The 23,983-nt window shown below is 40.2% G+C and overlaps 2 protein-coding genes across 3 annotated transcripts in view; both read right to left on the bottom strand.

The window, feature by feature from the left end:
• Positions 1-3,560: 3,560 nt before the first annotated feature.
• zgc:91999 (uncharacterized protein LOC445104 homolog) lies at positions 3,561-17,408 on the bottom strand. The gene is made up of 9 exons (XM_026946445.3): positions 17,249-17,408; positions 16,883-17,039; positions 10,459-10,694; positions 8,037-8,192; positions 7,768-7,943; positions 7,492-7,612; positions 7,286-7,356; positions 4,339-4,418; positions 3,561-4,212 (listed from the first exon to the last, which is right to left on the bottom strand). The coding sequence occupies exons 1-9, from the start codon at positions 17,291-17,293 to the stop codon at positions 4,100-4,102; spliced, it is 1,155 nt and encodes a 384-aa protein (XP_026802246.1). The 5' UTR covers positions 17,294-17,408; the 3' UTR covers positions 3,561-4,099.
• A 3,593-nt stretch (positions 17,409-21,001) lies between these two features.
• LOC113546511 (SH3 and multiple ankyrin repeat domains protein 1) overlaps positions 21,002-23,983 on the bottom strand; it is a 53,109-nt gene continuing 50,127 nt past the window's right edge. The window contains exons 26-27 of one of the 2 annotated variants that reach the window (XM_053235885.1): positions 22,619-23,860; positions 21,002-21,926 (exon numbers count right to left, since the gene is read on the bottom strand). In XM_053235885.1, the coding sequence (XP_053091860.1) occupies positions 21,914-21,926; positions 22,619-23,860 (1,255 nt within the window). In that variant the 3' untranslated portion in view covers positions 21,002-21,913. Of the gene's footprint in view, positions 21,965-22,618; positions 23,861-23,983 lie in introns of both variants that reach the window. The other variant, XM_034304784.1, reaches the window with a different exon arrangement.

The following is a 23,983-nucleotide window of genomic DNA, read 5'->3' on the forward strand; positions in this document are numbered from 1 at the left end:
TAGCGAGAATCTACTGGATGAACAATGTCACAATGTCATGAAGAACACACCTTAGGTCTAATCGGAAAGGTGTTGGAGAGCATCATGGTATTCCTGCCACTGGGATGTAAAACCCGCAGCTGGTGTGATCTTGACCCTGTAGAGCCTGCAAAGGTACATTGTGACGTAGTATCAGGGCAGACTTCCTGGAGCAGAACATCTCTAAATACTGCCCATGAGGAGGAGACACTCCTTGTAGAGTGGCATGTTATGGGGTTAAGTATTCAGTCTATCTGTAGGCCATGGTGATGACATCCCCCACCCAGATGTCCAGTCAGATATTCAGACAATGGAACTCCTCATGTCTTTTCTCCATAACTAATGAAAAGTCACCGCTGTTCAGTACCATAAGGAGCATACCAAGCATGACAAGGGATGCTCTGGAGGTTTGCCTTCAAATGATCTACAAAATTGGGTGATATAACGTTGGGCAGAAATCATGGCCTCAATCACAAAGGTCACTGCGGAATCATCCAGCCACCAGCACATGCAAGGCAAGCTTATCTAGCTTATCAAGCTTAATACCAGAGTATGCAGCTCCTCCACTCCTAGTGATCACTAGGAATAAGCCAGTTTTCAGAGAAATATATTTCAGGTCCACATCCTGCATAGCTTCATAAATGGGGTCTTAAAGTACTCCAGCACAATGGTGAGATCCCATGTCCATAAAAAGGAAATGAGCAAGTCAGTTAGAATTATTGTCACAGAGAGGGGAGAAGTACCGTCCCCTGTTGGGAGGAAAGGGTTCAGCTGTCCTGTAGTGGTAGTGAGGGGTATGATCCCCTGTTGGTGGGGAATGGTATGCTGTCCTCTGTCCTGGGTTGTAGGTAGATAGATAGATAGATAGATAGATAGATAGATCTACTTTATTGATCCACAAATCGTAACAGGTACATAACTCCACCTCGCCTGCAGTTCAGTTCTTCCGGCTCACTGTGAGGCATCAAAAGTTCAGCAAACCTCAAAAGGAGGGAAAGATTCAACCAAATCCATGTAAGTGTCATAGAAACAGAAACATCCACCAGCAGTGAGTAGGCAGAGATTGTGAGGTGAGCGAACTCATTGCGTGCTTTGGTTTGATTCAAACCAAACAATCTCAGAATGAAGGGGAGGAGTCTGGTGACTGCAGATTTTTACTAACATGCTGTCACTTTTCTCAAATTTGATATTTAAAAATAGATTACAAAATTAATGGAATTTAACTGAGTTGAACAAAGATAACCTAGAGATTCTAGGGGTGCTGATGCAACCATAAATAGGGTCTAAAATCCCCTATGACACAGAGTTCCTTAGCATATCACTACCAGTGTATAAAAAATACACTCACTGTGACAGAAGAGAGGAGATATTAAAAGTCAACAGCCAGCTTTGTTGGTTACCTGTAATTTTCACTCACGTAAAAAGACAATCACTGCTGCTGAAGATGGCCTTGCATGGATAACCTACAGATCTCCATGGGATTACTGTGGATGGCACCACAGAGACCTCCTAAAGATGGCTGTTGATGTTCTTTCTTGGATAGCAGTTGCTAGCAGTTGCTAAGAACAGTTTAAACAGGTTAAACAGTTTAAACTCTGTTAAGTCTATCATTGAAGTTCATCATTGAACAGTTAATACCTGTAGCTTGATGCAAGAAACTTACACTTAAAACTCTAGTGATGCTCATACTCAAGTTCATATTAACACACTTACCACTGACTCTATAGTACACAGTTATAGAAGAGAAATGATTTATAATCTCATTATACTTTGTCACTGGGATGAGGATGGGTTCTCTTTTGAGTCTGGTTCCTCTAAAGGTTTCTTCCTCATATCATCTCAGGGAGATTTTCCTCACCACCATCACCTCAGGCTTGCTCAGGGATAAATTTAAATTAAAATTTTTATATCTGGATTTCTGTAAAGCTGCTTTGTGACAGTGTCCATTGTTAAAAGTGCTATGTAAATAAAATGTAACTAAAAATAGCTGATAGCATTAAAAGCAAACACATTTTTCTTTAAAGAATGCATTATCTATCTCATAAGATTTTTTTAAACAGAATTAAAGTCCTGTTCCTGTTTTATTTTTTAAAAATAGCAGGAATGTGTGTATTTTATTTATAACTGCATTAAAATCCCAAAGATGAGATGTGATACACTCATCCATTATTAACTCCCTTATAATATATTGTCTTTTGGAATGAAACTGTAGGTGTCTACACACACACACACACACACACACACACACACAAACACACACACACACACGTGGCCTTATTGCTGTGTACAGTGTAGAGGAGGTAGCGATTACCAGATCAGTGCTGCCGTCTAGTGGACTGACAGAGAAACACACATAAATACACACACATACACACATAAATACACACATAAATACACACACACACACACACACAATAATTATCTGGCATAATTTTGATTAGTGTCCAGACAGATCAGAAATTCAAATATAACTATGTCACACAGACTTGATCATTAAGGCCCAAATTAGCTGTCCAAATGCACACACACACACACACACACACACTGTTGATACACAAGTACATCTGTGTTTGTTTGCTTAGAGTTTCAGCCAACAGATTACAAGGCCGTGTGTTGACCAAATGTGTGTGCGTGTGTGTGATAACATTTGTAGCTCAGTAATTAAATTACATCAGCAAACAGAAAACACATACACACACACACACACACACACACACTCTCTCTCTCTCTCTCTCTCTCTCTCTCTCTCTCTCTTAGGGACTAGGGTTTAATGTAAACAATTGGATTTAGAGTTTAGGCTTAGTAGTGTGTCCAAGTTTTAAAATATATTCAGAATCAGCGATTTAAGTCCAAAAGTTATGTCAATATTTATGCTTGGAAAGTTCCTCATATTCAGAGTCGTTACAAAGCTGGTTAAGTGGATTTTCTAAGCTCCTCGTTCAGATTATTAAAATCACCTGCATGTATTTCACACCTCTGAGAAGACAAGGGTAACTCTGAAGAATCTGGAGAGATCCACGATTCAGATTGAGGAGCTGTTCACAGGACAACCACATCCTGGACACTCCACACAGCTGGACTTTACGGAAGAGTGGTGAGAAGAAAACCATATGAAATTGAAAAATCCATATGAGATCTCATTTGGAGACTCAGCAAACATGGCTAAATAGATTTTCTGTTCTGATGAGAACAAAACTGAACTTTTTGGTCTTGGCACAAACCACTAAGTTTGTCAGAAACCCAACAGTGCTCATCACCCTGAGAACGCCATCATCACTGTGAAGCACGGTGGTGGTAGTGTCAAGTTGAGAGTCACCCTTGGCCTCATGGCTGCTTCTCTGACTAGCCCACTCTTTACCTGGTCTAGGCAGTCACGGTTGTGCCTTAATCTTTCCATCCTTTAATAATCACATTGTTAAAACTTCATAAATTTTCCCCTCCTTAATATTATGGATGTTTTGTGTAGATTCATGACATACATTCCTAATTAAGGAAACTTGTGTGTGTGTGTGTGTGTGTGTGTGGGAAAGGGGGGGTGGTAATGCAGAGATGGTGGTTTATTTATTTAATAGAACAAATGAAACAGTAACAACAGAAAAAAATAAAATGCCAAATAAAGGCACTGTAAGAAATGGTGTAATTTCAGGAGAAATTTATGAAACATCTCACAACTCTTTCAGGTTAACACACTGCTCATTTTGTCCAACAGGGGGCAGCAAGAATTTATAATCTGTTTGTGTGTGTGTGTGTGTGTGTGTGTGTGTCTGTGGTTTTTTAGCAGAATTAATTAGAGCCCTTTTGTAAATAATGATAAATCTGACTTATGAATATTAATCAGGATGCAGTGTATATTCAGTATATTAATAAAATTTGTTTAAATTATTCCAATAAAACACCTCAAAATCACACTAATAAATTAGTTTGTTGTTCTTTATCACCCCCTGCTAGCTAATAAACTTCCGAGACTCACTGAAGCACACTATTTATCAATTCTGACTGACAGTTTCCATAACGACTTTCAAACATCACAGCATAAGCCCTGCCCCCTTTGTGATGTCAGTAACTGTGCAGAGTGATGATGTCACTGCACTGGCAGAACATAATTGGCTGGATAGTAGCCTTCCACTCCCCCTTCTTTAACTCCACGACACCAGCCCTGGTCATCTTCGTCCTCCACCTTCAGAAACTCTTCACCTTCACACACACACAAACACATTGAGAAGGAGACAAATTATTTTCTCTATTGGTTTGCTCACTTACGTACATCTATAATCCAGGGAGAGGTGTGGGTGTGGCCAATTACGAAGTGAGCATGGTCACCTGCTTTGAATGACAGCTCATCCTCAGCCTCCCCAGTGTAAGCATACAGAGCTCGAACACGCACTCCTCCAATCATTACACTGAGAGAGAGAGATTGGGTTTCTTTAGCGCTCCTGTCATACAGCCGTATTCAGAACTGAGTTAATTGCAAGGTGAGGATTTAATACTGGGATTTTATGTAACAGACTTGTGACAGGTGTGATTCACATGATACTTGAGAGTTACGAATGTGGAGGCGGAGTTTGTCTAAAACACGTCTCAGTTGCATAAAATTATGACCTTGAATTTAAGCACATTTTTTGTTTGTTATCACCTTGAGTGATTAGCAGTATTAACTCCAGCACCAATATCTGACAGTTGATGCATAAATACACTCAAAAACTCTACAGAGTGTCATTCAAGGACAAGTTTAAATACATAAATATGACTCTATTAATTCATTAATACTTTCATTAAGTCTTTTAATTTACAACTAGGACTATTGCTGCAGTGATATACAGTGGATATAACAAGTCCTTCCACCCTTAACATTGCAGGTTTTTGTGATGTAAAGAATTACATCACCACTTTTTCCACCTTTAATGTGATATAGCAACCAACAACTTTCAAGTGAAAAATAAATAAAAACTTTTTAGGAGGAAAAAATAAAAATAAAAAACTTACAACAACCTGGTTGCATAAGTGTGCACCCTTTTATAATGGTGCAAGTGACTCTCCTCTGAATTAACCAATCACATTCAAACTCATGTTCAAAAGTAATTATACATCTGTCATCAATGATGTGATTCTGATTAACCCCAAATAAAGATCAGCTGTTTCTGTAGGATTTTCATGAGGTATTCTTGGTTGCACACAACTGCTGAAGCCATGGTCCACAAAGAGCTGACAAAGCCTGTATAAGATCTCACTTTTCAAAAGATATTGATCAGGAGAGAGGTACAAAAGAATTTCCAGAACTTTAGATGTACCATGCAACATCATCATCAAAAAGTGGAGAAAATGGAGCACCACAGTGACATCACCAAGAACAGGACGTCCCTCCAAAACTGACAAAAGGACAAGAAGAAAAGTTATCAGGGAGGCTGCCAAGAGAACTACAGGAACTTTAAAGGACTTGCAGGAATAACTGACGAGTACTGATTACTCTTTGCATGTGACATCAATCTCTCGTATTCTTCACATGTCTGAGCTATGGGGTAGGGCGGCTAGATGGAAGCCTTTTCTCACAAAAAAAAAAAAAAAAAAAAAAAAAAGCTTGCCTGAATCACCCCAAACCATGTGGCAAAATGTGTTATGGTCTGACGAGACCAAGGTAGAACCTTTTGGGCATAATTCTAAAAGATATGACAGCAAACAAGACAGCTTATTGCCCAAAGAATATCATACCCACGGTGAAGCATGGTGGTGGCAGCATCATGATATGGAGCTGCTTCTCTTCATCTGGGACTGGAGCACAAATCCAAGTCAATAAAGGAACGGCTTCAGAAGAAGAAGATCCCTGTTTTGGAAAGGTCCAGTCAGAGCCCAGATCTAAATCCTATTAAAAACCTGTGGAATTACTTGAAGATGGCTGTGTATAGGAGATCGCCTAACAGTCTGATAGATCTGGAGCATTTTTGTAAGGAAGAGTGGAACAAAATTTCCAAATGAAGATGTGATTAGTTGGTAGACTCTTACCCAAAACACTGAGTGCTGCATTACAAGCAAACAGTGCTTTAACAAAGTATTAGTTAAGGGGTGTGCATACTTATGCAGCAAGGATATTATAAGTTTTTAAGATTCCATACGTGCTTTGTAAGCGTTTTGCGGACCATAGCTTCAGCTGTCGGAATCCGACAGAAACAGCTGGTCTTTATTTGGAGTTAATCAGAATCACTTCATGGATGACAGGTGTATGATAATTAAGCAATATCACAGGAGAAAGAGTGTGATCCTACTGAATATCAGCATGGCTGAGTACTGCAGCTAATCACAGCAATGCTGATATTCAGAATAACTTGCCTCATGTGATATTGCTTTTATACAACAGATCTGTAAACAAGAAATTATTATCGAGTAAGTGACATTTTGCACACAATACGGCCAAAAGTCCTGTCTAATTTTGCTACGCTAGCAGAAATAGATGCCGAAGAAGCCACACTCACTTTATAGCCCATTGACTAGTTGCTGCCTTGCTCACATTGATTTGTACCTTCCTGTTAAAGGTGCTTCAGGTAAAATTGGCATCCCTTCTTTCTTTTCGTTTCATTTACCATGTCTGCTGATGATGTTGCTAACTCTACTGTAGTAACCGCTTCGAACTAGGAAGCGTTATTGTACATGGCGAACACAGACCAGTGGAGTGACACACACAGTGAAACGTCCCAGTGTCATCATAGGAAATACAGAAACTCTTGAAATGCCACTCGACCAGTCAAATTAGTGGACTGGATCTAACTGTTGTATAATTACTTTTGAACATGAGTTTGAATGTGATTATTGTAAGTTTTTTAAAATTGTTTTTCTGTTCTGAAAACGTTTCTATTTGTTTTCACCTGAATGTTGTTGGTTGCTATATCATATTAAAGGTGGAAAAAGATCTGACATGAATTATCATTTCAGTTTTTCCATTACAAAAACTGGGGGTGTGTAAACCTTTTATATATCCACTGTACTTGCAATATAAAGACTCCTATTCGATTTATTTCAATGCCTGCCATCTTCTCATTCGTATAGCATTGTGTTAGTCTTTTAATTTTCATTTTTAAACTTCATTCATATTTTCCAATCAGCAAAAAAAACAAAAAAACAGCTATTTCTTTCTTCAGTGCACATTTTCTATCCCAGATGTTTTTAGGAATTAAAGGCTGAATCTGTGGAGTGAAGCTGGATTGGACGATCAACTCTGAATATAGCTCTATGTTTCTGATGATGTTTCCGATGATGATGATGGTGATGATGATCTTACCCTTTTCCCTCCTCAATCTGTGGATTTGGTTTCTTTATATGTTTCTGCTTCTTAGATGGAGGAACCCACTCCTACACACACACACAAAACATTACAAGCCTTGTTGTCAAGCCCCATTTTGGACCAAATGTATCACTCACTCACTCACTCACTCACACACACACTCACACACACACTCACACACACACACACACACACACACACACCTGCAGTGTGGGCCAGTTTGTGTTCATTCCTGGCCCGTGGTTGTTTCTCCACCAGTGCAAATCTTCCTGTTCGTTGATGGACATGAGCGCGTGTAACAGGTCACTGTACACAGCCTTCACACTGAAACACACACAAACACATAGATAGGTTGTGTGTCCTTCTTTATGAAGACAATCTCATGATTCTGGATTGTGATTGGTCAGAAGGTGTTGATATATTTTCTATAACAGCAGCTCTGACAGTAGTGAAGCTACAAATCACATTTTTTTAGTTACCTGTGATTGTTGGTGATGTCCAGATGTGTGTGTATGGACAGCAGAGTGTTTTTCAGAAAGCTGATCCTCTTTCTTTCCTGCTCCTGTGATTGGTCAAACACTGACTCCATTTCCTCCATGTAGCGTGGAGTGTAGCCAATCAGATCATCCAGAACCTTCACATAGTGTTCACGAGCCTACACATGTATAAACAACCATCATCATCATCATCATCATCATCACCACCATCACCATCATCCTGTGTGTGTGTGTGTGTGTGTGTTTCTCACGTGTTCTCTGTCCTGTCCCGCCGTCTTCTTGGCCTGCTGGATTTTGGCGAGTGTGTGTTCATTTTGGTTGACACTGTTTTTGGCCTGACATTCTTTATTCAACACATTCTGCTCCTTCTGACACGATTTATGATAGGCCCGTCGTGCTTTCTCCAGCTACACACACACACACACACACACACATTGCAGACTGTTATGAATAGCAAATTACCATCTGTGCCATCTCCAATCCTAGCTACTGTTCCTAATAGAACATTAACATTTTTAAGGTCTTGTCCCAAATTACTTTAATTACATGTTCTAGTTTTTTTCATTGATCATTTTTTTAGTTAAAAACAGTGCTCAAAAATAGGGGTGTGTGATAACTGAAGACTAATTTGTGATACACAATAAATAAATTAGCTGAGGATTTGCTAACAAAGCACCAACAAGAGCAGCTACAGGTTCAGAGATTTTTGTTCATCATATATAAAAAATTAAAGCTTTTTTACAAAGAAGAGGAGGAAAATTAAACAGCTGGTAGAAAACTAATTTTTAACTTCTTTCAGTGAGTAACAAAGGAGCTCTAAAAACACTGACAGCTGATGATGATTGCAATACTTTGAAAAGTGTATCGAGATGTTTGTTTGTTGACGGTGGAGTGGCTGGCCGCTTTATGTCCCAGGGTGTCCTCATGTCTGTGTTACCTTCTGGCTCTACCTTTTAGTTATGCTGTCACAGCTAGTCTTGCCAGAGTCCCTCCTTTAATTTAATCTTCTTAAACCATTACAGTACAAGAGCATACCTAACAATCTTCGCCCGCCACTTCCACATCTCTCTCTTTGTTGAGCTACACGTTATTCCTGAGATACCAGTGATCCTGACTCCTTCTGCCCTCCAGACCTGCCTGATCCATCCTGATGCCCCAAACTTCTGCTAAGAGCATCATTCACCTGAAAATCACTCTGCTGAAGATGGCCCCACATGGATAGCCTACAGATCACAATGAGTTTACTGTGGATGGTGCCACACAGACACCCTAAAGATGGCTATGGATGTTTGTCCTTGGATAGCCTAAAGACTGCAATTGCTGAGAACAGTTTACACTCAAGTCTTAATCATTGAACAGTTGATAACTTCAGATACAAAATACAAGAGAACTAAAAACAAGAGACTAAAACTAGAAAAGAGACTAAAACTTAAAACTCTCCTTGACTGCCTGAGTTTATAATCGCACTATCCGTTGCACCCGGATGAGGATGGGTTCCCTTTTGAGTCTGGTTCCTCTCAAGGTTTCTTCCTCATATCGTCTCAGGGAGTTTTTCCTTACCACCGTCACCTCTGGCTCGCTCATTAGGGATACATTTCAATTTCAATTTTATATCCAGACTTTCTTTAAAGCTGATTTGTGGCAATATCCTTTGTTAAAAGCACTATATAAATAAAATTGAATTGAATTGTATTGAATTAGTATATTATAATATCTCTATCACTCTTGGTGAAGTCCGACACAATGTCTCTTAACCAATCTTAAGTTGCTGATAACATAGAGCATTGTGCAAAAATACTGATAAAGAAAATGATACTCAAATGTCTTTTTTCCCTTAAACTCATCAATAAGCAAAATTTTCTTTGTGGAATTATGAGCTGAATTTTTATACAGAAAAAGCACCCATAAGTACTTGAGAACTACAGGGTTCACCATTTGTCGATGTCGCTGGGACTTTCAGGAATTCATGACTAATATTTTTGCTAGGATTTCACCCATTTTATGGCTCCTTCAACAAAACCTAAACTATGCAGGCTTCATTATTTTATCAATTGTCACTCAAGTGGGTGTACGATGTAAGTTTTAGGCTCTGTTTACATGTATACAGATTTTTTAAATTAAATGTTCAGTGACAGTATGTGATAAACTGTTACATCACTTTCAAGAATATCATTAAGAGCTGTGCATTGAATGTTAGAGGAGAAATGCCAAAAAACATCAACCTGGCCAAAGGTTTTAAAGGAAAGTTGACAAACAGGAGGATTCATATGTGTAGACTGATGATGAGGTGGAACTACTGCTGAAGGATCCACTTGAATACAAATTGTTTTCCTGGGTCTTATCCTAAATCTGCGTGCTCACTATGGTTTGTAGTGCTGGACCGGTGGATTCAGGAGTATAGTACAGCACAGATCAAATTCTGTCCCCTTCACACAAGGGTGTAATAATTAAAACAGTGAAATTAAACTGCAAACATGTTATGAAATAACAAATAACATCACAATAAAACAACCTGATCAGCAGCTTTGATCAACTGAGTCCTAGCACAACCATAACACATGCTAGACTCAGAGTATCAACATTTCTCAACATCTTTGTGGACTTTCGTTTTCAGTGGGGGCAGGTTCTCGGTGTATCGGATATCAAATTCTTGTGTTTGAAACCCGTTTTCACCTTCTTGAGTTTTTTGATCCAAGGCTTCTGAGCACGTGCAAACTCTCGCTTCAGGTCATGTGATTCACGAAAACCACAAAACATCTTCCTCGGAAAAGCGTCCTTCTGCCAGGAACGAATGTGCTGTCCATCCTCCGAAACAAGGGAGTGAGAGATAGATGTGTGCAGAACAGACAGACGCTCAGCAGAGGAGAAAAAACACTGCCATGCCCTCAAGTGGGAACCATACATCAGTCCTAAAAGAAAAACAGAGACAGAGCAAGAGAGAGAAAGAGAGAGAGTGCATAGTGTGTACTGTATAGTATGCATATGGTATAGACATATACAGTGGATATAAAAAGTTTACACACCCCTGTTAAAATTGCAGGTTTTTGTGATGTAAAAAATTAAACCAAGATAAATCGTGTCAGTTCTTTTTCCACCTTTAATATGATAGAGCAAACTAACAAAATTCAAGTGAAACACATATAGAAACATTTTAGGGAAAAAAAAACTTACAGTAACCTGGTTGCATAATTAATGCACACCACTTAACTAATACTTTGTTAAAGCTCCCTTTGCTTGTAATGCAGCACTCAGTGTTTTGGGTAAGAGTCTACCAACTTAGTACATATTGGTATGGCAATTTTATTCCACTCTTCCTTACAAAAATGCTCCAGATCTATCAGACTGTTAGGCGATCTCCTGTGCACAGCCCTCTTCAATTATTGCACAGGTTTTTAATAGGATTTAGATCTGAGCTCTGACTGGACCTTTAGAAAACATTGATATTTTTCTTCTGAAGCTGTTCCTTTGTTGACTTTGATTTGTGCTTTGGGTTATTATGGAAGGTCATTTTTTTGTCTGCAGGTTTTGTGATTGGTATTGGTATTAGTTTGGTATTTGGGGCTATCCACAATTCCCTCTATCCAGTCCCAGCTGAAGAGAAGCAGCCCCATAGCATGATGCTGCCACCACCATGCTACACTGTGGGTATGGTGTACTTTAGGTAATAAATGTTCTTGTTTTTAAATTTTCCTGATCTACATGTTTAGACAGTGAGATCCTGTACAGGCTTTGTAAGCTCTTTGTGGACCATGGCTTCTGCATTCAGGAAATCTCAAGAAAATCATACAGAAACAGCTGTTCTTTATTTGGGATTAATTAGAATCACATCATTGATGACAGCTGAATAATAATTACTTTTGAACATGAGTTTGAATGTGATTGGTTAATTCTGAGGACAGTCACATGCCCCATTATAAAACGGTGCACAATTACGCAAAAAATGTGGATTAAAGATTGGTTGTGGAGATGCAGGCAGTAAGAATTGTCTGTTCTGCAAAGAGAACTGGAGGTACAATAAAGGAAACTATGCTATTTTTATACTGTCTGTCACTGGAAATCATGTCATGTTTGTTTTTATTCTTGCTGTTCCTAAGAACCATTTGGGTATGTCATGGCAAATAATTTCTTCTAGAAACATTATCACTGTGCTTACATTTTGTACCTTTGCTCATGCACACATATAGAGAGGTAATAAAGTGGATTCAGGGATTTGCTGCGCATGACAGCAGATGAATTTGATTTCCTCGCAGACTCGTATTGGCTGTTTCTTATTGCTGTTTTTGCTGCAAGTCATAGAGATGCTCACACTTCACAATTCATCACAGAGAATATCAACCATACTTGAAAATACTGGAGTGTCAAAAAATCATCATAACCCTTTTAATAATCTATTTCAGCAGGTGGGGAAGCGTTCTTTCAGAACTCTGAAAGCCCACTGAGCTGCTGCTGGTGCAATACTCCAAAATCAACACAAGAATCCAAACACCCTATTAAGAGTCACCAATAGAAAGGAAACCATTATGTACATCTGTGGCCACTGTCACTGTTCCCGAATGGAAACAAAGTTGAAGAACTTCAGCCATTTTCTCCTACCTGGAATTCTCCACTGGCTCCCATCATAAAGGTACTCTTAGATCATCTGGGGATGAACCCGATGGAGCTCAAGGGCTTTGATGATACACCCTGTTGCTAGTTGTACCAGAATGGCAGACTTGTAGCTGGACCTTCCTGCTTCCCTATCTTTGCGACACCATTTGACCAAAGACCCAGTGGCCTGATGGGCATTGCTAAGGAGTAACTGCAGCAAAAGAGAATATAATCTGGTGAATCATGCATGGGGCCCAGCACATACAGTAGTGGACATACAAACTCCTCCAGGGAAGCGGTGGTTAAACCTCTAGACCACTGAAATGAAGGTCATGAGTTCAAGCCCTAGCACAACTGGAACTGGAATACTGGGAAACAGGACAGGCTATGGCTTTGTGAAGCATCACACAAATAGTAGAGGATACCAAGAGTTCTAACGAATGACCACAATGATGCATTCTTTGGGTGAATTTAGAATTGCCCACTCTTACTCTTCTTACTCTTTCAAATCTGACTAGGGAAAAAAAAAGTGGACCTCTGAACCTGAAGAAGATTCAAGATGCTTTTCTTGCCATTTACATCACAGGTACACTGGAATTCTGGCACAAATCTGGTTATGAAAGTTCACAAGAAGGTATTGCATATGACAAACACATGAGAAATATTGCACATGCCTTCCATTAGCATCAGTGTTTAATTGTGCTACTCATTCATCTTCCAAAGAAATGCTGAGGCATGATCCGGTTCTAGGAATTCAGAAGTGATAACCAGTGGTACCTATCTGTAGAAACAATGGAGTCCAAATATCCAGAAGAACTGTGCTACTACCTTATCGCATTGCAGACTACATGCTGCTACAGTGGATGTTCCAGTGAAGAAAAACACTATGCCTGGGTAAACAGGTGGATCCACAGCCTATGGGAATTGAATAACTAGCACATAACTGAAATGCTGAAGGTCTCTCTCAGTTTCCTGTTGCTCTGTACAAACGTTATGATGCCAATAATAGGAGACATGCTCTACACTATGGCTTATGAGTATAGTGATATCCTGGATAGATCCCAAGTACCGCACAAACCCACAGATGGAGGGCAGTTATGGCTCACACTGCCTGGGCTGACAGTTCATATGAAGAAGAATAAAAATAATCAAGCTGCAGACAGCAAGAAGATGAAACAATGCATGTAAACATTGTCTTATACTTGATGACAAAGCTGATTAACAAAACCAAGATTTACACAATCACAAACTCCACGGATTCATCACCATCCATTTACTGCTTATATCCGAATAAATAAATGCACATCTTTTAGTGTTAAATCTATAAAGCTGTTGAGGAAACATGGTCTCCAGGTCTTCCTCTTATACCACAGCAGTTTCCCAATGAATCAATTTATTATTTATTAAAGAATGGCATCATAATTTCAGAATCAGAAACACTTTACTGCCTATGACCTGTGCTCACCAGAATTAGTTTTGGTTTGGTGCCAGTGTGCAACATTAAACAGTACATCGAAACATACAGTGCAGCAACATCAATGGACAGTGCATCAAATAGTGCAGAAGGATCAGTGCGGTAGACATGATTACACAGAGACAGGACAAAAGACAAGAGACAAAATCCAGTGTATGTGCCAGTGTGTACAAACTGCAATGAAAAAAAAAATTAAGGTGGTTCTGTAAGGGTTGCTATGGACTGGGGTGGTTGAGTAACTGGATAGCCTCTGGAAAGGAACTGTTCCTGTGATGTGTAGTTTGGGAGATGATGGACCTGTAGCATCTCTGCAATAGAAGCTTGACAGAGAGGTGGTTGCTCAGATGTTTGGTGTCCACAGCGATTTTCACTGCACTCTTCTTTGCCCTGATTGGGTATAGGTCCTTTATTTTATTTAGTTTACAGCCAATGATCCCCGCCGAGTGGACCACTTGCTGCAGTCTGGTCTTGTAGATGGAAGAGGCAGAGGGGAAACAGACTGTGATGGAGGTAGTGAGCACACTGTGAATGATGGCTGAGTAAAATATTTTCAGGAACAGCTGAGATACATTGAGCTTCCTGAGTTGTTGAAAAAAGAACAGTTTTTTCTGTGCTTTCTTGAGGATGATGGTTATGTTGTTAGCCCACTTCATTGAGTTGGCGAAGGTAGTCCCTAAGAATCTGAAAGACTCAACCTTGGACACAGCTGAGCCTTTGATTGTCAGGGGTTGGCAGGCAGACAGATGCTCCTGGAAGTCAACCAGCATTTCACACATCTTGGCAGCATTAAGTTCAAGGTTGTTAAGGGCACATCATGTAAGATGGTCTACTTCACTTCTGTAAATAGTCTCATCATTGTCAGACATGAGAGACACTACATTTGTGTCATCTCTGAACTTGATTTTGATGGAGCTGTCTGTTGTGGTGCAGTGATTGGTATAAAGGTAGTACTGTTGCTGAGGATGGCCCCACATGGATAGCCTAAAGATCAATGAGATTACTGTGGATGGTACCACATAGGAACCATGAAGATGGCTTTGGACTGCAATTGCTAAGAACAGTTTTGAACAGTTTTGCACTCAAGTCTCCATCATTGAACAGTTGGTAACTTCAACAAAATGGACTTCATTTTAAAACTATAATGAATTCAGAAATGACTCTGATGCTTATATTCTTAAGTTGCTCACAAGGTCATAAGTTCCTAGTTACACAATTGCACTTTTTGACTCTATAGTACACAGTTATAGAAGGGAATTATTTATAATCGCACTATCTGGTGTCACCCAGATGAGGATGGGTTCCCTTTTGGTCCCTCTCAAGGTTTTTTCCTTGTATCGTCTCAGGGAGTCGGAAGTCCATTGTTAAAAGCGCTATACAAATAAAATTGAATTGAATTGAATTGAGTACAGGATTGGTGAGAGAACACTGGCCTGTGGTACTCCTGTGCTGATTGTTATGGAGTCTGAGAGGTGGGGGCACAATTTCACATACTGCTTCCCATCTGAAAATTGGTGATCCCCTTGCCGGTGTTGGAGTAGCTCAGGAACATCAGTGTTGAAGGCGGAGCCAAATTCAACAAACAAGATATTTTCATAGGTGTTAGGAGAGTCCAGGTGCTGTAGGAAGTTGTGAAGGCACAGGTTCACTGCATCATCAACTGAGCAAGTCTGTAATGGACTTCAGGTGAGTCAGCATCAGCTGCTCAAAGGACTTCATACTGACTGATGTTACAGCAACTTTATTGACGTGCAGGTAGGATAGGTGTGAACCAGTCTTCGATGGTCAAAACAACAGTAAAACTGGTTCAGTTGGTTGACCAGATTGGTGGATGCTTGTACATTTTGAGCACAATGTTGGATACTTTGAAGCAGTCAGGGACCCTGCAGAACTTTAGATAGTGTTGTAAGGTGCCAGGTGAGACACTGTTCGGTCCAGCTGCTTTCCTGACATTCTGCTTGCAGAAAATCTTGTAAACATTCTCATGCTTCACTGCCAGTGATGATGATAGTTCAGTGGTGAGAGACAGGTTGTGACTCTTTTATCTTTGGTGTTAAGTTGGAGGGGAGAGGAGGGAGGCTGGAAGGTGTCAACGGGGAAGCCTTTTCACTGCTCGAACATGTGTTGACAGGGAGACATTGTTGATGTGCAGGTAGGATAGGTGTGACGAAGACGTCGATGGTCAAAATTACAGTGAAACTGGTTCAGTCGTTTGGCCAGATTGGTGGATGCAGGTGCTTGGATGTGCTTCTGTTTCAAGTTGCAGAGTCTCTGCAAGGAGCTGCTTGCTGTTGTTTTCTGCAAAGTGTGTGCTTTAGATTCTACGAGGCAGAATGCCGAGATGCGAGTAAAATCCTTGCTAGATCTTGTGCAACTCATCTATCTTGTTAGCAAGGGAGTGCACATTGGAGAAGCAAAGCACTGGAAGTGAAGTACAGATGCCTTTTTGCTGCCAGTGAGCTAATGCTCCTCCTCGCTTGCCTCTGTACTGCCTGTGTGAGCATGTTTGCCAGCCAGCATCTTTGTTTACCTTCAGTTTGTGATCTAAAGGCAAATTGTCCACTTCACATTGAAAAACAGGTGTTAAGTCTGATGGGAAGTTGTCCTTTAGTTTCAGAAGCTCCTCTAGTGAAAAAGTAATCTTTTTTCCTTCTGTAGTCACTTATGTTGTGGAATGTTGGCAATACAAGTTAGTTCCTGTTGTTACTTATATTATAGCAGCTATCAACAGTCATTCCTTCACCAGTCTCCCTTTTTTCTTTCTTTATCAAGTTAATAAGACAAAAAAAAACCACAGCTTGCCTTGTTACCGAGAAACCACATAGCATAAGCTCCTCTGTCCAGAAGATGCCGGAAAACTTAAAGTTAAATGAAACTCCTTCCATAAATATTAAATAAACATCTCCTTACCGAAAACTTCACCATATCAAGGATTACACATGTTTTAAAAGGATTAAAATTAATCAACACCTTCTGACCAATCAGAATCCAGAATTCAACAGCAACAAGGTAATAAAAAGTGTGTAAGTGTGTACTTACTGGAGTCAGTTATTTTTTTCCACTTGTTGCTCCACTCAGTGAGTTGTTGAGCATAGTGTTTCTCCACTCGAGCCCGGTCTTTAAAACAGTCCACAATGATATCACACACCTGGAATGAGTCTTGAGTCCTGTGTACTGTATGGGCATAGTTACCCGGCTGAAACACACACACACACACACACACATTTTTAATAAACAAGAAATTTCATAACAGGAACTGTCAGTGTCTTTACAATGTCATAACTGCCATATATTCAGTATATATACTATGTATATTATCAGTGGTGACTTCAAAGAGCAATGAACACACACACATACAGACAGAGAGAGAGAGAGAGAGAGAGAACTAAAACACAATTTTCTCACCATCCAGAAGCTGAGTTTGTTGGTTTCATCCTGTATCTCTGCCATGGCTACAGCTTCACACACCTGAAGGAAGTGTGCGAGAGTTAAAGGACGAAGGGCCGAGTGTGTGAGTGTATGCCTGTGTGTGTGTGTGTATGTGTGTGTGTATGTGTGTGTTAACTGGAATCTGGCAGCAGGAATAGAATCCCCTCCCAAACATTCCACTATCCAGCAGAGGCATCCCAAAATAAACGGCACACGAAAGGTCAACACACACACATACACACATAGACACACACAAATGCACACATCTGCCATACAGTAGTGTCTCAGACATCACCATATACATAACTGTCTCTCTCTCTCTCACACACACAAACACACACACAGAGTCAGCTCAATTTAGCTCCTTTAAAACATGATCACACTCATACCATTGGTGATCTGCCACATACAGGACATAGACACACACATACAAAACTGATCCACATTAATTATATTATACATAATTATGCTACACTGTGTGTATGTTTTTATTTGTGTGCATGTGTGTGAGAGAGAGAGAGAGAGAGAGATAGAGTATCATGTTTTAAAGGAGCTAAATTGAGCTGCGTTACTGTGTTTCAGTGTAGTTACTTAATCAGTTATAGTTGTTTTTGAATGACGTGTTTTAACATACTAACTAAAGAAGTTTAAAAGGTTTTGTTAAAACCCTTAGTGGTTGAATGTAACATGTTACACTTAGAGTTCTGATAAGCTTTGTCATCTTGCAACATTTAAAACCATGTAACCAAAACTAAAGTAAGCAGTCACCAATTATATGAATGAGTTAAAAATAGATATTTAGACAGAACAGCTGTGTTTCTCTTTACTCAGAAACCACTGAGCTGGAAGTGTAGAGTCCCTCACATTGAAAGTATATGCATATTTCCTGTGTATATGCTACATGTGAAGACACCTACTGTAAAGATTTTCAGAGGTAAACATTTTTGGAAGATGGCATAAAATGCTCCCCGAGGAAGTCCTTCATGTTCATCAGGGAACCCTTAATAAGGATAATGATGATGCAATTGGAAACAACTCATCAGGACTGTCAGATGAGGACAGCAACAAGGAGGTTCATCATTTGAAGAACAAATTGATGCTGCTGAGGATAATCTAACTGAAGAGTAAGTGGTGATTTTCCCTTCATGAGTTTTGTGCAATGTAACAGTCAGAACATGTATGGAGGTAGTAGCCTACAGTTAAAGCCCATATAAATGTAATATGAAAGCTTTTTTTGCTGGCGCAGTTGTAGATGTACGCAAACCTACAGATTAATTTATTATAAGTCCAGTAAAGTTTTTAGTTGTTGGTCATGATACAAGTGTTATATGTGTTTAACTTGGTAACATTTGGAAATATTATCACACATTGTTTAGACCACTGTTTCACTGTTGTGCTTGTGAGAGAGATGGAATCAGAGGCAGATTCAAGTGCAGGTGGTCCTTTAAAGAATACACAAATGAAACAAACTAAATCAAAGCAATATCATAAACAAGAGCTAGGAAACCATGGTATGAAATACTAATCCATCAAAGCCTTTGTTTTGGCAATATAAAGGGGGTGTGGTCAGCTGTCAGCAAGTGACTAGGTGATTGGTAAAAACTTGCAAATAGACCTCTTTGTCTCTGTTAGTTAGGGACAGTACTTACCTTACCTTAGCCTTTTATTTATCTGTTTGACTGGCGTTACAAATCCATGTGCATTTGCATATCCAAGAACTTGGTGAACAACTTTCAGTGACAAAAATGCTACAGCTACAGCCACAGAAGATAATTGGTGTTTTCACATGACTTGTTGAAAATATGTTCAAAATAACCATTTAGAGTTTACATGTTTTTCAAACAATTTTTAAAAATGCTTATGAACTTCACACATGTAATGTTTACATATTATTGTAGCTGTTAAAACTCTTTAAAAGTCTGGAATCAGAGTGAGCATCAACCTGATGAAATTTGCACAAATATCAGGTCATGCTCACACCCACCTAGAGTGCAAACAGGGACTCTGGCAAGAATAGCTATGACCGAGTAACTAAAAGGGAGAGTTAGAATGTCTTCCCCCTCCTGTGAACACTGCTGCAACACTAATCAAACCCTTACCAACACCCACCTGATCTAATCAAACCCCTCCCAACACTCACCTGAACTAATCAAATCTGTCCCAACACTCACCTGAACTAATCAAACCCTTACCAACACTCACCTGAACTAATCAAACCCTTACCAACACCCACCTGATCTAATCAAACCCCTCCCAACACTCACCTGAACTAATCAAATCTGTCCCAACACTCACCTGAACTAATCAAACCCTTACCAACACCCACCTGATCTAATCAAACCCCTCCCAACACTCACCTGAACTAATCAAACCCTTACCAACACTCACCTGAACTAATCAAACCCTTACCAACACTCACCTGAACTAATCAAACCCTTACCAACACCCATCTGATCTAATCAAACCCCTCCCAACACTCACCTGAACTAATCAAACCCCTCCCAACACTCACCTGAACTAATCAAACCCTTACCAACACTCACCTGAACTAATCAAACCCTTAGCAACACCCACCTGAACTAATCAAACCCCTCCCAACACCCATATGATCTAATCAAACCCTTACCAACACCCACCTGATCTAATCAAATCCATCCCAACACTCACCTGAACTAATCAAACCCCTCCCAACACTCACTGAACTAATCAAACCCTTACCAACACCCACCTGATCTAATCAAACCCTTAGCAACACCCACCTGAACTAATCAAACCCCTCCCAACACCCATATGATCTAATCAAACCCTTACCAACACCCACCTGATCTAATCAAATCCATCCCAACACTCACCTGAACTAATCAAACCCCTCCCAACACTCACTGAACTAATCAAACCCTTACCAACACCCACCTGATCTAATCAAACCCTTAGCAACACCCACCTGATCTAATCAAACCCCTCTCAACACCCACCTGAACTAATCAAACCCCTCCCAACACCCACCTGAACTAATCAAACCCCTCCTCATACTCACCTGAACTAATCAAATTATAATATAAATAATTTTTTTCAGATGCCCTTTAAGAATGTTTTTGACAAAAGAAGAAGGTATTGAAATCATTCTCATGGCTGGATTGGGAAGCTGTCGCAAGGTTGCGATGGAGATGCAGTTACATGCATAACACCAGACGTGTTAATACAAGTTCATCAGGAGTGGGAGAGACGACTCTGTGTGTGTATTTACAAAGAAATGGCCATCATGTAGAGGATGTTTTGTAAATAAAGTTACATTTTGATAAAATGTGTTAATTTCCCCTATGTGTGGAGACTTTTGGACACCCTGTACGACGTTACATGTAAAGGACATGTGAAAATAAATGAATTGCATAATAAACTCACATGTAAAAAATTTTGGATCACAAATCATGTGAAAAATAAAAATACATGACATACATGTGAAACGTCCACATGGTTATGTGAAGGCAATGGGATTTTCCTTTAAGGCCCAACCCTCTGTAACAGTACTGACTCTGAGTTACTGTTACAGAGCTGGGAGTGCAGCTCAGGAACATCACCATCCTACACACTATAGCTTTAACCACAGTGTGAGTTTTATTATTTGACCAGTTCCCACCCTGCAGCTGTTCCTAGTTAAGAATTGGTTTGGATGGTCTGGAATTTGGGGTGTGGAGGCCGATCCTGGACCAAAAGGAGAACACAGACATATGGAGTATAATTCTCATTTATTCAAACATCTTAATCATTATTCTCAGATCATCACCATCATAAACATCATCCTTACATAGCAACAGAAATACCTGATAAATCTATAGAGCTCTGCATAAATATCTGTCATATATTTATAATTTAATGTATATCCAAGTGCTTAATAATTTCATAGATTTTTACTGTGTTCTAAAATATTGTTTTCTTTCCTTTAAATAAAATTAAGTGATCTTATCATCTTTGCACTAAACTCCCACACACTTAAATCTGTGCATGTTGTACAGCAAGCAGATGAAGAGAACCTATAAATTTATGGCGTTCTGTGATCTGGAAGACCAATTACCCTTACAGTGTGAAAATTCTTTATGTACTTAACCGTTAAATGCTTACTCTTATTCTTATTACCATTTTATTACTATCATTATTGTGAGTAGAAATAAAAATTGTAAAGCTAATATTCATCATCATAATCATCATCATCAGAACACAAGTAATGATGAGTATGACATGAACATTACCTGTACACAGGTTTACAACAATAAAGATCATTGCATTGTATCTCTACAGTAAACTTTACATCACCATAGCAACAGAGAAATGCTGCCATCTCCGTGAGTAAATAAAATCAAACCAGGATTTTAGGAATGAGGAAGCAGACTTGAATTTTTATCCTCTGTCAAGGTTGAGGGCGCTCTCAGGTGTTGAGTCTCTCAGGTGGATCACACTGAGTTTAAACACACTAGCAGCTTAGCACAAATTTTAAGACATTTTTATGTTAAATGGTTGTTTTGCTGTTTTTGTGTGTGTCAGAGTTTATAATGTTCATCTGCAGAGATAAGCGACTTGTTTGAGAGCCCTGTTTTCTGTGTAATGTACACCCTTCAGCTCTGAGTTCCTTCGTCTCGCAGTCGTTCATTCGGTCCCTCTGAGGAAACAGTGGAGACAGAAAATGGAGATGACAATCTGAAAGGAAGAGTGAGAAGAAGTTGCATCATCATTATTATTAGAGATGCATAGATACCAGTTTTTTTCAGATCGAGTATGAGTATGCAGAGCATGCAGAACAGTATCAGCAAGTGTGGTCATTAAAAATGAGTGCAATGTGCCTCAGCGCTCACAGAAATGAAGTGCTGTCTCACATGCGTTTCTCTGCTCCACACTCACTTCACTGCTCCATGCTCATGGATACCTTTGTGTATATGGGAAATCTATGCACGGTTACTGATACTGCTCTGTGGACTCAGGTCAGCCATCCTCACGCTCTCTGTCAAACACACTGTTTACTGTAAATGCCATGAAAATGTTTTATCTGTTTTTTTATATTGCAGGAAGATACCACATTTCATTCTCTTGATATTTTCACAGAATCTAGTCTGCTATACTTTGACCATTAATAATGAAATATGTCCAGATTGCTGTCTTCTTATGTTGTGTGTTGATTAGTGTGACAACATACACTAGGCTTGTGTCACATAGCATTACCTGGCAAGTGCAGCATTAGGCTATCCAATGAAGATTGTGCACATGTTCCAGAAGCTCCAGATTAATAACATGATACAACTTTATTTGAACTCATGGTAAAACCTCCTTTTATTTTCCTTTTTTATTTTTCCTCACCTCTCAGTAAGTCTCTTCAGCGCTCGCTCAATGTTCATACGATGTCCGACACGGCTCACTCCGAGATCGAGGAAGTCCTCCTTGGTCAGTGATGGCAGGTGTGAACCATCAATCTCATTGTCTAGGAAGCGCTCTCGATGCTCCGCCAGGTTAAGGTAGGTCAGCCAATCAGCAACATCATATTTGGTCCAGTATGGGAGGGGCTTGGATGCAAAAGGCCGATTGGGTGGAGGAAGGGTGAGAGGTGGTAGGTAGCTCACACTGGAAGGGGAGGAGCCACCTGATAGGAAGTGTGTAGGGGAGAGAGAGTGCGAGGCTAGCAAAGGGTTTGAAGTAGGTGCTGGGGAGGAAGGAGGCATTAGTGGGGGAGTGGGAGGGAAGAAATGTTCAGCCAGAGGATGGGAAGATGATGGGGGAGTGAGGGGGGCCTGCAGATCAAAGGGAGATCCATAAAGGGAAGCAGAAGGAAAGAGAGGAAGAGAAGAAGGACGTGGTGGGCCAGGTTGTGGCCGTTCTGAACAGGAAATAAGTGGACTTGGAGCACGGCGCCGCTGGATATGAGCCTCGGAACGCCTTGATTCTGAAGCAGAAAACAAATCCAGACCTTTAGTACGATATTTAGCACGATGCTTTGGCGAAGTCGGGTATGGGGAGTAGGACACGGAGGAAGGAGAAAGAGGGGGATGAGAGAGGGATATAGGAGAGATGGGAGGGTGGCTGTATGATGGAGGGGACAATGGAGGGTGTGCAAGTGACAGAGGAGAAAGAGGGGCATGGGGCAGACAGGGAGGAGAAAGAGGACAGTGAGAGAAAGACAGGGGAGAGGGGGATGGGGTCCAGTTAGAAAAAGGAGGAGCCTGAGGGGTCAAGGTAGGGGTTAATGCAGGGGTCAAAGGAGAAGAAGGTACAGGATTAGCAGTGAGGCTAGGAACTATGGTGTTAGGTACAATATTTGTGGTTAGGGGATTAGAGGAGAGTGTCGAGGTTAATGGAGTGGGGGTTAAAGGGTTTGGAGGAATGGTATGGGCTAAGGGACAAGGGGAAATAGTTGAGACTAAAGGATTAGGGGTAATATTTGGTGCTAAAGGGTTAGGGGTAATAGTTGGGGATAAAGGCTTAGAGCTAATAGGACTTAAGGGGACAGGACCCAAAGAAGGGGACAGAGATCTCTGAAGTGGTTGAGAGGAGGAAAGAAGAGGTGCATGGCCTGCAGGAATTAATGAAGACATGTCTTCTGAAAACCTGTAAGAAAGAAAGATCAGATAATCTCAGATAACTTCTAGATGGATACAAACCTAGCTCCGTTGACTAGCTCCGTTTATGATTTAGGTGACTACTTCAAAACTGTCTGTAGTGGTACATCTC

Source organism: Pangasianodon hypophthalmus, chromosome 1 (genome assembly GCF_027358585.1).
Source record: "Pangasianodon hypophthalmus isolate fPanHyp1 chromosome 1, fPanHyp1.pri, whole genome shotgun sequence".
In the NCBI taxonomy this organism is placed as follows: domain Eukaryota; kingdom Metazoa; phylum Chordata; class Actinopteri; order Siluriformes; family Pangasiidae; genus Pangasianodon; species Pangasianodon hypophthalmus.